Source organism: Lodderomyces elongisporus, chromosome 1 (genome assembly GCF_030384665.1).
Source record: "Lodderomyces elongisporus chromosome 1, complete sequence".
NCBI classification, from domain to species: domain Eukaryota; kingdom Fungi; phylum Ascomycota; class Pichiomycetes; order Serinales; family Debaryomycetaceae; genus Lodderomyces; species Lodderomyces elongisporus.
Window position 1 is genome coordinate 2,570,852 of NC_083673.1, and position 13,519 is coordinate 2,584,370.

The 13,519-nt window shown below is 35.9% G+C and overlaps 3 protein-coding genes across 3 annotated transcripts; 1 reads left to right on the forward strand and 2 right to left on the reverse strand. All coding sequences in view use genetic code 12, as the record gives it.

The window, feature by feature from the left end:
• Positions 1-3,075: 3,075 nt before the first annotated feature.
• PVL30_000917 (uncharacterized protein) lies at positions 3,076-3,468 on the forward strand (the record flags this gene model as incomplete). Its single annotated transcript, XM_001528384.1, has 1 exon — positions 3,076-3,468. The coding sequence occupies one exon, from the start codon at positions 3,076-3,078 to the stop codon at positions 3,466-3,468; it is 393 nt and encodes a 130-aa protein (XP_001528434.1).
• Positions 3,469-3,639: 171 nt separating this feature from the next.
• On the reverse strand, positions 3,640-5,916 carry PVL30_000918 (uncharacterized protein; the record flags this gene model as incomplete). The annotated part of the gene is made up of 1 exon (XM_001528385.2): positions 3,640-5,916. One exon carries the CDS (start codon positions 5,914-5,916, stop codon positions 3,640-3,642), a length of 2,277 nt encoding a protein of 758 aa, XP_001528435.2.
• A 1,845-nt stretch (positions 5,917-7,761) lies between these two features.
• PVL30_000919 (uncharacterized protein) lies at positions 7,762-9,978 on the reverse strand (the record flags this gene model as incomplete). Its single annotated transcript, XM_001528387.1, has 1 exon — positions 7,762-9,978. The coding sequence occupies one exon, from the start codon at positions 9,976-9,978 to the stop codon at positions 7,762-7,764; it is 2,217 nt and encodes a 738-aa protein (XP_001528437.2).
• Positions 9,979-13,519: the final 3,541 nt, after the last annotated feature.

The following is a 13,519-nucleotide window of genomic DNA, read 5'->3' on the forward strand; positions in this document are numbered from 1 at the left end:
CTTTATGATGGAATATTCACCCATCAGTTGACAGAGGGCGAAGGTTGTAGACGTTAGACAGAGTGCAACTATAGACCGAATAGAGTCGTGTCTGCTGACTTGGCTATAGTTTGAAGGCTGTACGTGTGATAGGCATGGCGTTGAAACGAGTACCGAAGATTGCACGGGTATAGGTGGCTACCCTCAATTGGTGCAAAGATCGAGGAAAGTATTTTTTTAGGATAATGACCACATCCCTAATTTGGGTTTATATCATTTTTTAAAAGACTTATTACATTCTAGAAGGTAAATAAGCACCGTTAAAGCAGCGTTTAAGAAATCATCATTACTGTCTACGGATTTATCTGAGTATGATGGTAGCAGACTAAACAAACTACACGGTTTATTGGTGAGGTAGAATTACACCATATAAAAAACGGCGGAGATGGTAACTACCGAGGGAAAGACTAAATTGCATCTCGCAAGAAAGACTTTATAGCATCTTGAGAGAAAGACAAAATTGCATCCCGAAAGAAGCAACCAATTATTATTATGAAACCTCAGTGTTTCGGGTGAGAAGATACACCTTTCAAAAAACGACGGAGAAGGTAACTACCGTGGGACAGAAGCCCAAAGGAACAACCAACAAATTTTATGAAACCTCAGTGTTTCGGGTGAGAAGATACACCTTTCAAAAAACGACGGAGAAGGTAACTACCGTGGGACAGAAGCCCAAAGGAACAACCAACTTATTTTATGAAACCTCAGTGTTTCTACAGGACGTTCAATTATTAGAATATTGGAGATGCTGACTTTCCGTTTTTAGTAGTAGGGGAGTTTTTAACCGAAGTCTTGATATTTTGTCGACGAATTCCGAACAAACAGACCCAGGCGCGCGGCTAGTTGATGGTGGAAAGCTTTTTACTTTACCCAATGTATTGTCGACGTCGACTCGTAACCCGCACGGCGTGAAAGATAATTATATCCCAACAATAACTGAACAAAACCCGCAATATTTGGTTTTTGGATTTGAAGGTATTCATTTGCTACAAACGTTGATGAGAACATTTCCCTTTTTATTCAATAGAATTTCAGGAAATTGTCGAAACCTTTTGTTGCCGCTTCGCTCACTTTTAATAGGTAAGCCTTTGCTTTGCAGGGGGGGAGGCCACAACGGTTATCATCATACTGTACAGTTATCTTACCTCAAATCAATATTTTTCCAAAGTACAACTGAAATTAGGCCGTATCTTTCATCTGACTTTGAAGGGGGGAAGATGTCACAGTGCGACACACACTGGACGCTCTGTGCCCTCGTTTCCGCTAAGTGAATATTTGGAGAATATTGCACGACATGGGAAACTTGAAACTTCAAACGAGATGAGTTTATATAAATAGGAACGAGAAGTGGTAAAATTAACTTATCACTATTATATAGAAATATCGGTAAAATATAGATTTTATACGGTCAACTACATTGAACACAAATCACTAGGTGAACGTGCAGAGTGTATACTCTCACGATTCTCCTTACTAGTGACTTTGTATGAGACAATTTACTCTCTTAACTTATGAGCATTGAGACCTTTATAGGTGCGATCATTGACAATTACACTTAGTTGGAATATAGCCTATCAAGTCACGAACTCAAACCGCTGGTATCGGTGAGCTACCAGCTCAAACCGATGCTCAGCAGTCGTACACTTGTTACTTGTGACAGTGCTATGCGACAGAAGGAGAAGCCTCAAACAGAAGCCTCAAAAGAGAAGCCTCAAAAGAGAGTGTGACTTTTTGGAAGCTAGACGGGCTACTGTTCACCACCACATGACACACTCTACATTACTTTGATCGAATAGATAATGCAAAAACACAACAGTCCTAATCGCTGTACATTACTGAAAACAAGACACGTTTTCATTTCCTGGACTCTTTCAATTGTTTTCTCAATTCTTCTCTCAATTAATTGCTTATTATTGGTACAATCCGTTTGTGGATACGGCTTCAATTCAAGCATACTAGCTCTACTGATTTAATTTATATAAAAGCCCTCTGGTGGTTATGTTGCCCCTTGATTGATATCGTCATTCGCAATCCACACTTGCAAAAAAAAATTTACCTTTTATTTCTTCATAAATGCAAAAAATTGAGAAAGAAAAAAAAAAAGTTTGGAAAAAGGAAAATGTGCGCTACCATAACCGTTGATCGGATACTTTACATTTACGTATATGTATATATACATGTATACTTTTTCGTTTCCACTAATCTTCTACTTCCTTTATCTCAATCGACTATTTCCACTTTATCAGTATTTGTTGTTGCTTGCCTCTGATTCCGTAGTTGCTCTCAACTATTGTTTGATGCTTGATTTTTAGAGATGTCAATACATAATGCAGAGCAGCAGAGGCAACCTTGGCCAAATACTTCTTTATATACATACAATAAACTATTCAAATGACCATATACAATGCATTTTTTTGTTCCGGAACTTTGGACGACTTGTTTTTTAATTATTATTACTATTTTTGCACAACATCTATTTGCTCTATGTGTAAAATCAATAGTTGATACTCTAATCACGTGATTTGTGTCGGATAACTTTACTTTTACGACACTTTTTCTTTTTTTTTTTTTTTTCTCTGGACATTTCTATAATTTATCTTTTTCGTTTGCTTGTACGTACCCACCCACTCACTTCCCTCACACTTTCTTTCGCTCCCCTCCGATTTGTCATACAAACTTCACTTTGTGCCACTTACGAATTAGTAATGACGTAAAGTAGCTAGAACTGTCATGGTTATTATTAAGCAATTACAACACTTATCTTCCAAGTGCCAATTCTAGACCAACTAACTCGATTTGATAATGACAAATAAGATTTCATCACCAAAAGCAATAAATAGCAAACAAAGACAAAAGCAAAAGCTATACACATATATGTATATATAAAGGCTAGGTTCTTGATTCAACTTAGTTTGCATCAAAAGAAAATGATAAAGATAAAGAAAAATAAATCTAAGTAGACAAAGAAAACTCACGAAACATACAATAGATAAGAGAAATAGGTCATCACTACCATACCAATACCCGTTCCGCAAAATGTCAATTCAAACCAGAGGATTAAAAGAAGAACTAGTACCATTGCACGAGATAAGACGTCCCATCCCACCAGTGCTAGATCATCAAAAGATAGACGCAATGGTATCTACATTGAAAGGAGTGCCGATGGAATCAGCGACATGTAAAGTTGAAGATATTACAGGTGGCGAATTGCCTCCAATTGATGTGTTTAAGGTTAGAGAGGAAGGAAAGAATTATTATTTTGCATTTGGCGGATGCCATCGTTTCCAAGCCTATGATAGGCTAAGCCAGGAAAGTGGCAAGGAAGTATTGGTCAAATCTAGGATATTGCCTGCAACAAGAAAAACACTAAAAGTCTATCTTGGAGCTTCAGTTGATGAAATGTTTAAAGACATTGATGAGTCAAAGTAGACATTCAGAAAAATATGCGCTGTACTTCAAATGAATGATAAAGAAAGAAAAAGAAATAGAAGTAAAAATTTAAAAATAAATTTAAAAAGTAAATGAAAAAAAAAAAGAAAAAGACATATATATATATATTCAAACTTTACAATAGCAGAAACAGAAAATACAAACAACATCTCAAGACCATACTTGGACTTGCTCATAAAAATCAACCCTCTTTTTTTCCTTGTTGTCAACATTTTCAGCGCAGTAATAACGCAATTGATCGACCATCACGGAATGGCCACATGTGACAAATGCAGTTGAGCCCATGGACTCGTGGATTTCAGTGGCGACAATATCTTCAATATTTGGTCGACCTTCTTTGAACTGGATGTGTGAAAGATCATTCTTGATCAGTGAGATGATCTCCAAAGAGTTGCTTTTTTCATCATAGTCATCAACATCGACCCCAACACCTGCACCTGTACCTGTAGTTGCACCTGCACCGCCAATTTCGTCGCATGAGCTGCTGTTTTCACTCAGATGTATTTCCTTCACTTCCGAAGAAATGTTTACTTGTTCTTTGGCATCATTTTTCTCCTCGTCAATTGAATCATCTGAATTGGAATCTCTAGCAAATTCTTCGATGCATGAGAATCTTGATGGCTGCGTGACATAAATGGTAGTTTCGATATTTGTGTTCTTTAAACTCTGCAATTCCTCGTAAAACCAATGCAAAGACTTCCATTCCCTAACAACCCACATAAGCTTTAAAGATATTCTGCTACTTTGATTCTTTCCACGCCTTGCAATATCATAGACTTCAGAGTAGATACCTGGAATACCATTACCTCCTGCAATAAAGACTGCAGTATCGGCATATTTCGCAGGTGTATCTTCACCATATGGACCTTCAATACCAACTCTAATCTTACATCTCTTGTCGGGTGATGCAACTAAGGTCTTGTACAAACTATGTGTAATGCCACCTTTCACTTTGCAAAACAAAACAATCGAACACTCTTTTTCAACTGAGTCTGTGAATGTAAATGGATGCGATTGCCAAAAATAACTAGGTTTAAAAAAATGTATAAACGCATGACCACCGGGGATCAGTCTCCATGACTTGGGTTTAGGTACAACAACTTTCAATGTCTCATCCGCTAATAAATACACATCGGCCTTGGGAAAACCAAACCATATCAAACGGACAATCCGGACCAATCGATCAAATGCAAAAATTGCCACTGTAGGGTAGACCATCTGTATATAGCCAAGATCAACAACATGATACCAAGTTCCCACAACCCAAATAACAGCAAATGCAATATGTGCAAGAAGAAACCATTCATACCACCGTCTTCTAAGATAAAGCATCAGACTTCCCAATAAGATGCCACCGGCAACGGTAGCCACAATACCCCAAATAAAATAGTTTCTTGTTACAGCTCTGGAATAACGATCACCTTCCGCAATTGTGAAACACACTGCGTGAATTACAACCAACATAAACATAACTCTAGAAGTATGTCTGTGGTAGGTTATAAATGTGCCAAAGTTCCAGCGAGTAACCCATTGCAAAAAGTTGTTTCTACCGGCAAACAAAAAGATTAATGGCATAAACATAGTTGCTGTAATACCTGTTCTATCGGCAACATACCTAATCTCAGCCTTGTATCTGCTGCCATTAAATCTTGGATCATTATCCAAGGCTTCAATGTTAAGCGCATTACATAACAAGACAACCCCATAAAACAATGCAATAACTAAAGATTCAAATCTTGATAGAATGAGGAAACCAAAAAATTTAAGAAAATTCTGTTCCTGGGTTCTTTTTGTACCAAAAGCGGCGGGCATGGTAACATGTTTTCTCCAATAATTAAGCAACGGATGTGTCATCTTTTTAGACGCGTTTGGAAACAACACTTTACTCCAGTTAAACACAGCACCGAGCAACAACACCAATGCCCAATAGCCCAATATACCGGCACCATAGTAGAGAGAATGGCCATAATTGTCATAGAATCTCTTATATGACTCCTGATACAATTCACTATTATTTGGGTTCAATTTTATTGGAACTTGAGGGACCATGTGCTTGTTGAACCCGGGGATATCAGACACAGATTTGGCGTTCTTATTGTAATGCTCAATTGCTTCATCAAACCAATCTCTTCTTATTTTAACACGGCTTCTTCTGCATCCTTGTATCATTGCACTTGTGTATTTGGGCGAAGTCTTGCCAAGTGCTTGCATACATCCGGCAATCGTGGCGACTGCATTTTTATCGCCACATACTGAACAACGACGGTCTCTCATATCACAGAAAGAAACCTCGGCATTCATCTGTGCTTGGCATCCGTAGTAGTAGCTCATATAGCTATTGTCTTTGTATGGTCGTCCAAGAGCAGCAACATTAGTTGTCAACAACGTAAAAATGAATACAATAGTAAACTTATTGAACCAGATCATGATCATTAGTGGGGGAAGGGAGGGGAAAGGGTTTTTTCTTGATGTCCAAATACAATAAGTATTCAAAAAATTTTGCATTTTTTAAAACATCAATGGAAAATAAGGATATTTCGTACCATTTTTATATTCCATCTTTAGAGAGTCCTTTTGCCAAACCACTCAAACATATCCCAAGGGGAGAACAATAGGTTAAGGTTTGAATCTGTTCAAGCCAATAGCATGGCCGCAAAAAAAACTTTTGTTATCCATGAAAAAAAAAAATTTAATTTCCAAATTTCCAAATTTCCAAATTGCAATACAGAGTAATTATTGTACCTTTGCATATCATTTCAAGTGACAGCTGCGAAAGAAAAGGAGTAAATTAAAAGACAAAAGACAAAAATTTCTGGGCATTGAGGCCAATTTATCAATTTGATCAGTTGAAAAATTAAAATTGAGTCTATTGTCCTCCATATGCTTGTATTATCAAAGACTGCATAGGTTCTAAAAATGGCTCTTGACTTGATTGATATAATTGACACACAAATACAATACCCGCTCGAACCTATGCCAATGTATTAATACTCAACTTTTTTTTTTTGTACCTCATACTATTAATCCAATCAGAGCAAAGCGTTTGTCTTTTGACAATCGAGATCTATTGTTCATTAACGTTCGTAAGTGATGTTGATAATTTGTTCTCCGATTCTAAGCCGACTTAATTTATTTATAATCTAAAGCATCAATTGCACAATAACGAATAAAGCTGCTCTAACGAATATGAATAGGAGTGGGCAAGGAGAAATCCTCCTTTTCTCCATCAATTCAATTATCTATTCATTGATCGTTTGCAAAGCGCAAGTGTTTCAACTTTTCCTCAAAACAAGATTCTAAGATTGATCTTTCAACAATAAATGAATCAAGCTTTAAAAGCTGGATTTAAAAGAATAAATGTCAAATATTGTGAGTCAAGTTGACAAGTGATTTTTATAATGAAACATATCAAAAATTAAAAAAAAAAAAAAAATTTCATATGCTTCATCTGCTCCAGCTTCAACACATGGTTCCCATCCAATCAAATACCTGATCAGGACATACAGCGTCTCCGTTTGACCTTCACGCATTGTGCAGCACTTTTCACCCTGGCATTGTTGTCAATATGTTACCTGGGTAAAACCACCTTCTATTCTTCGTCAAAATTCGGATGGTGATGTTGTTGTTTTGTTTCTTTAAGAAGTGGAAAATAAAAATTACCAAAAAAAAAAAAAAAAAAAAACATAAACGCAATTCGCACTGCTTAATTTTATTATCAAAACTTTCAAAAAAAAAATCTTGGCATAATTATTTTATCGTTTTGTATTTTTTTTTTCTTCTTCTTCTTCTTTTCAATTCAATTCAATTCCTTTTCAGGTCCATTGATTGTTTGCTGGATAGACTTCTGATTTTGACACAACAAATTGACCAAGAAGCAATGCTTGCGTCTAAATCAAAAATCAAAAACCAAAAAAAAAAAAGAAAGAAAAGAAAAGAAAAAACATTTCCTCTGTCTTCATGCCTTTCATGTTTTGTTGGAAATTCCCATGTCAATTTCATCGAATGGAGGACTTTAGATTTGCAACTTTTTTTCTCTTCGTTTTTATATTCATTTTTTTCAGTTTCATCTTCTTTTCGTAACTTTGCAAAATTACGAGCAAAAAATAAAGGGCCCCTTAAGGTTGTGGCTAGTTAATTTAAATATCTTTAAAGTAACCAGGAACAAAATATTTAACAATATTCAATTGATTTTCGTTTATATATATTTATATATCTATAATAATACCAAGTCAGTATACTCCCTCACAAACCAAAATCTATCACCTTCCACCTTTACGCCCAAACTTGGACTTGCTCGTAAAAGTCTACTCTCTTCTTTTCCTTATTATCGACATTTTCGGCACAATAGTAACGCAACTGGTCAACCATCGCTGAGTGTCCGCACGTGACAAATGCAACAGACCCATTGGATTCGTGAATCTCTTGTGAAACAATCTCCCCCACTTGCGGTCTACCTTCTTTGAAATCGATATGCGAGAGCTCTTTTCGTATACAATCAACAATAAACTGTGTATCCGCCTTTTCGTCACATGAACTCTCCTCTTCTATTTTCGCACCCTCCTTGACAATCTCTTTGGCTTCTTTGTTTTCACAATCAAAGTCCTCGTCTGCTGACGATGGAAGAAAGTCGCGGTCAAACCCAACAAATCTGTGATTGAAATCATTGACATACGCATGGTTAGATGGCTGCGTGATGTAAATTGTAGTCTCAATACGGCTGGTCTTCAAACTCATGAGTTCTTCGTAAAACCAGTACAAGGACCTCCACTCGCGAACAACCCAAATCAATTTTAAAACATTCTTACCCTCAGACTTGCTTGAACCTCGACGTGCAATATCGTTGACCTCTGAAAAAATACCCGGAATACCATTACCTCCAGCAACAAACACCGCCGTGTCTGCGTATATCGCTGCTGAAGCCTCTCCATATGGACCTTCGACCCCAACTCTGATCTTGCACGTTCTACCAGGTGACGCATTCAATGTCTTGTACAAGCTATGTGTAATGCCTCCCTTCACCTTACAATACAACACAATCGAGTTTTGATTCTCCACCGAGTCGGTAAATGTGAATGGGTGTGATTGCCAGAAATAAGTGGGCTTGAGAAAATGGATAAATGCATGCCCACCAGGTATCGACTTCCAAGACCTCGGCTTGGGAATCACCACCTTCAAAGTCTCGTCTGCAAGTAAAATCACATCCGCCTTGGGAAAGCCAAAGTACACTAGCCTACCAATTCTCACTAATCTGTCAAAGAGCCAAATTGCAACAGATGGATATACGAGATCCAAGTAGCCCAAATCTTTTACATGGGTCCATGCACCACCAGTCCAAATCGCTGCCAAGATGATGTGACAAAGTAAGAACAACTCATAGATGTTTCTACGAAGGTAAAGCATACCTTGCATCATGATTATTCCACCAGACACAAGTGCAATTATTCCCCATTTGAAGTAAGTCTCTTTCACGTCTGTAGAATAGTAGCTTCCTTCGGCAATAGTAAAGCATACAGCGTGTATCACAATCAACATAAACATGATACGAGACGTGTGACGATGATACATTATAAAGGTACTAAAGTTCCAGCGGGTTAACCATTGCAAAAAGTTGTTTCTACCGGCAAACAAAAACACCAATGGCATAAAAGTGGTTGCTGTGATACCTGTTCTATCGGCAACGTATCTGATTTCAGCTTGATATCTTGAATAAAATATCGGATCATTGGGAATTGCTTCCATATTCAATGCGTTGCAAAGAATCACAACTCCGTAAAACAATCCAATAATTAATGATTCCAATCTCGATGGGATAAGGAACCCAAATACCTTGAAAAACATATGTTCCTGCAGTTTTTTGTTACCAAATAGTGCTGGCATGGTCACGTGCTTTCTCCACAAATTGACAATAGGGTTAGTCATTTTCTTTGTTAGGTTAGGAAACAAGATCTTGGACCAATTTGCCACGGCTCCAAGCAATAACACCAATGCCCAATAACCCAATAGACCAGATCCGTAGTATAATGAGTTTGTGTAGTTGGCGTAGAATCTCCTATAAGCTTCCAAAGTTATGTTTGTGCTGGTTTGATTTAAAATAAATGGTGTGTCAATGGGAACAGTTGTATTAAAGTCTTGGATTTCCGATGCTGTTTGTGCATTGGAGTTATAGTATTTAAGAGCATCTTCGTACCAAGTACTTGATAATGTGACGTAAGATTCCTCGCAAGTCTCGATATATGAATTGATGCTTTTCTCTGTTAATCCTCCGACGGATTGAAGACAACCAGCTAACGTGGCGAGGTAATTTTCATCAGTACAGGGACAAGTGTAATTGGTAGCTGAGCAGATTGTAACTTCTGATGTAATCTCTGCTTGACAAGCATAAAGAAAACGCTGCGAATCGTACCTTTGGTATTTTTCACCATAGGCTGTAGCTTTTGCAACCACGGTTATGAATATAAAAAGCACTGAAGGAAAATTTGTTGACCACATCTTTCGTGTTTCCTTTTTATTTTGTACTTTAATTTTTGCTTTTATTTTAATTTATTTATTTTGTTAGTTTTGGATTTTTCTTTTGCTGCAAATTTAGAAAGCTCCAAAATTTATATTTTTTTTTTTTTGTTTCTAAATCTGAAGATTAGAATTTCAAGACTATGTAAAGCAAGTCAAGACAAACTGGCAAAAAAAGAAGTGGAAGGTGAAGTATGATATTTGAATCTTGGAAATCACCAAGAAGAATACCATTGCTTTTTTCAATGGAAATACCATTAGCTTTTATAGCCTAATTGTGGTGTGTTTCTTTTTTTACTATTTTTTTTCACTGGTATAACAATTGAATCTTTTTTTTACCTTTTTTGTTCTTTTCTTATTTCCAATACTGCCAATTACAAGGGGAGCAAATTGCAAAGCCACTATTTCGTTGAAGACCACCTCCTAAGATAGTAAGTACTTGAATAAAGCAAAGTACATTAATAAATAAATTAATTTATAATGAAAAAAAGGACAATTAAAAGGAAAGATAATCCCGGTGCCATAGTAAATGATTCACAATTGGAATGTTGTAATGCAAACCTCACTTAAAGAAAAGGAGAAAAAGGACAAAAGGACAAAAGGACAAAAATAACCAAGTACCGCCCTATGCCTTTGTAGAGTTTGCAAAGAACTTTAATAAATTTTCCTATATTCTTTTCTTTTTGTAGTTGTTTGGCTTCTAGATTTCTTTATTGTGTCGTTCATATTTGATACATTGTTCCTTCAAGTTTCGAATTGATACTTTGCTTTTCCTGCACTCTAACAAGGTTTTTCCTTCTTTTCTTTTCTTTTTTTTTAAAAAAAAAAAACTGTGTTCCATTGAGCTTTATTAACCACAATAGGTTATAGGAGTATTAAGAAGGTGCAAACTAAATACACAAATTCAACAAGTAAGAAAATTGGTGTTGTGGTTTGTTTTTTTTCATGTGCTCTTTGTTGATTTGTTGAAAGTGCTTGCACGCTGTGTAATTGCTGTTCAATCCTTATTGTTCTCATGCGTCACAGGAAACTCACCTCCTCCCTCCAAAGAAAAAAATCAGAAACATTTGTTGGAAGAACAAAGAGCTAGATATTGAAACAAAATTTTTTGTTTTTTGTTTATCTAAAGAATCAAATACATAGTTGATACAATTGGCTCTTTTGTTTTCTTTTGTTTTTTGTTCTTTTGTTTTCTTTGTTTTATTAATTGGTTTGATTTGTTGGATATGTATATATCTTTTTTTGTGCTCTGTGTATGGAAGAGCTAGTAGGCAGTGCTGCGTTTCTAATGAATATCATGTACATGTCTAATGTTTTTAGTGAGAGGACTTGCTTGTGTGAAAAGGTGTGGATATTCTGACTCTTTACATGCACTTTGAAAGGAGTTAAGTTTAAGGGGCAAAAAATATAAAAATTTAATAGATGAAGTATCTTTGATGATTGGTGGATTTGTCAACTGTTCATATTGTTTTCCATTGTAATTTCAACAACAAAAAATAACAAAAAAGCAAAACGTCCCCTAATCAAGATTTCATAATAACGGTCAAACTAATTCCTTTTGCAGAAAAGAAGAAAAGAAAAAAAGGGGGGGAATTGACAGAAAATGGAATTTTAAATGGAATTTGAAATCTTAGTTCCTGCTTCGCTAGCATAGAAGTTAGTTAATTACAGAATAGTTAGGAGCATTTGGTTGAGTATAATTACTACTGGTAGAACAAGAAAAAAAACAAACTTGAAGACGGAGTGAAACTATATCAAAATACCACATCTTGAATATTGCACATACGTTTAAACTTGTATACTGGTACGTTGTATCATATTTGATATTCACAAACTCTTTTGATTCTGTTAACTCTTTTGCAACAAAAGCAAACTTTTTTGTCAACTTTCCCTAAATATGGGTGCTAGAAGGGTTGAGTTGTTGACAATGTGAGCATAATTGTGTTGATGGAGAGAGAGGTTTGTAGACGAATTGTCACAGTGCGACACACACTGGACGCTCTGTGCCCTCGTTTCCGCTAAGTGAATATTTGGAAAATATTGCACGACATGGAAAACTTGAAACTTCAAACAAGATGAGTTTATATAAATAGGAACGAGAAGTGGTAAAATTAACTTATCACTATTATATAGAAATATCGGTTAAATACATAATTTAGACGGTCAACTACATCGAACACAAATCACTAGGTGAACGTGCAGAGTGTATACTCTCACGATTCTCCTTACTAGTGACTTTGTATGAGACAATTTACTCTCTTAACTTATGAGCATTGAGACCTTTATAGGTGCGATCATTGACAATTACACTTAGTTGGAATATAGCCTATCAAGTCACGAACTCAAACCGCTGGTATCGGTGAGCTACCAGCTCAAACCGATGCTCAGCAGTCGTACACTTGTCACTTGTGACAGTGCTATGCGACACGAATTTTTGTTTTTTTTTTTAAGAAATTTTTTTCTTGCAGCAACGGCAGCATATTTTGGTTATTGCCGCATGTTGCATCGACTGCAAACTCTGATTACACAAAACCAAAATAAAGAAATTAAAAAATTTAAAGAAATTTAAAAAAATTCAAAACATGAAAATCAGCAGCGTCTTTATAAAGATGGCGGGGTGGGGACAGGGACGATGCTACAAAATGATTGAGCAATTGCCAAAGCTTTCTTTACCAAAAGTGATGGAAGAGGATGTCGAAAACAAAAAAAAAAAGTAAAGGTTTTAATACTAGGGCCCAATTAGAACATGCAACTATTTGTTTCAAAAAAACATTCCCGCTCTCGTCTAAAAAAAAATTAAAATGCGTCTCCTTTGTCTTTCCTTGGAATCTAAGCCTTTAGTTCAATTGATCTTCTCCCGTTTCCTCTGATTGTCCCATGGACAATAGAATTGTTTAGAAAAACAGAAAATACTGTGTATAGCAACATATATCGTTAGAGACATTTAGTAATAGAACCAGAATAGATCTCATCAGATAAAGAAGAAGAAGAAGAAAAAAAAAAAAGAAAAAAGAACAAGGACATGTATAGCTCCAAATGCATTACTCATTCTTTATTTTCTTTTCTTTTTTGTTTTTCCATTTTGGTATGACAATAAAGCTTGTGCAGCAGAATAGTCTTTGATCAAAAGAGGAGATTTTAAAACTATCAAACACAACTACCTCAATTCTTTTTTTTAAAATGCTTCAATGTTTATTAATTTACTACTTTGTATTGCTTTGTATTGCTTTGTATTGCTTTTATTTTGTGCATTTTCATCTTTGTCGATACTTAACAGTGGCTACATATACTCGTGTATACCAAAGACCTAAATAGCCTGGAATACAGCAATGTGTGCATATATTATCGACATCTGAAGGAATAGTAATCCAACGACATGTCTCCGATTGGCTAGGAAGTTATTTCGAGTGAAGCAATTCCGATTTTTCTCTATTCAAGAAGAACATCTATTGTTCTATTGTCCCCAATAAAGTTAGTGAAGTTGAAGAGCAAAGTTGTATTGAAAAGAAAAAATTGAAAAAAA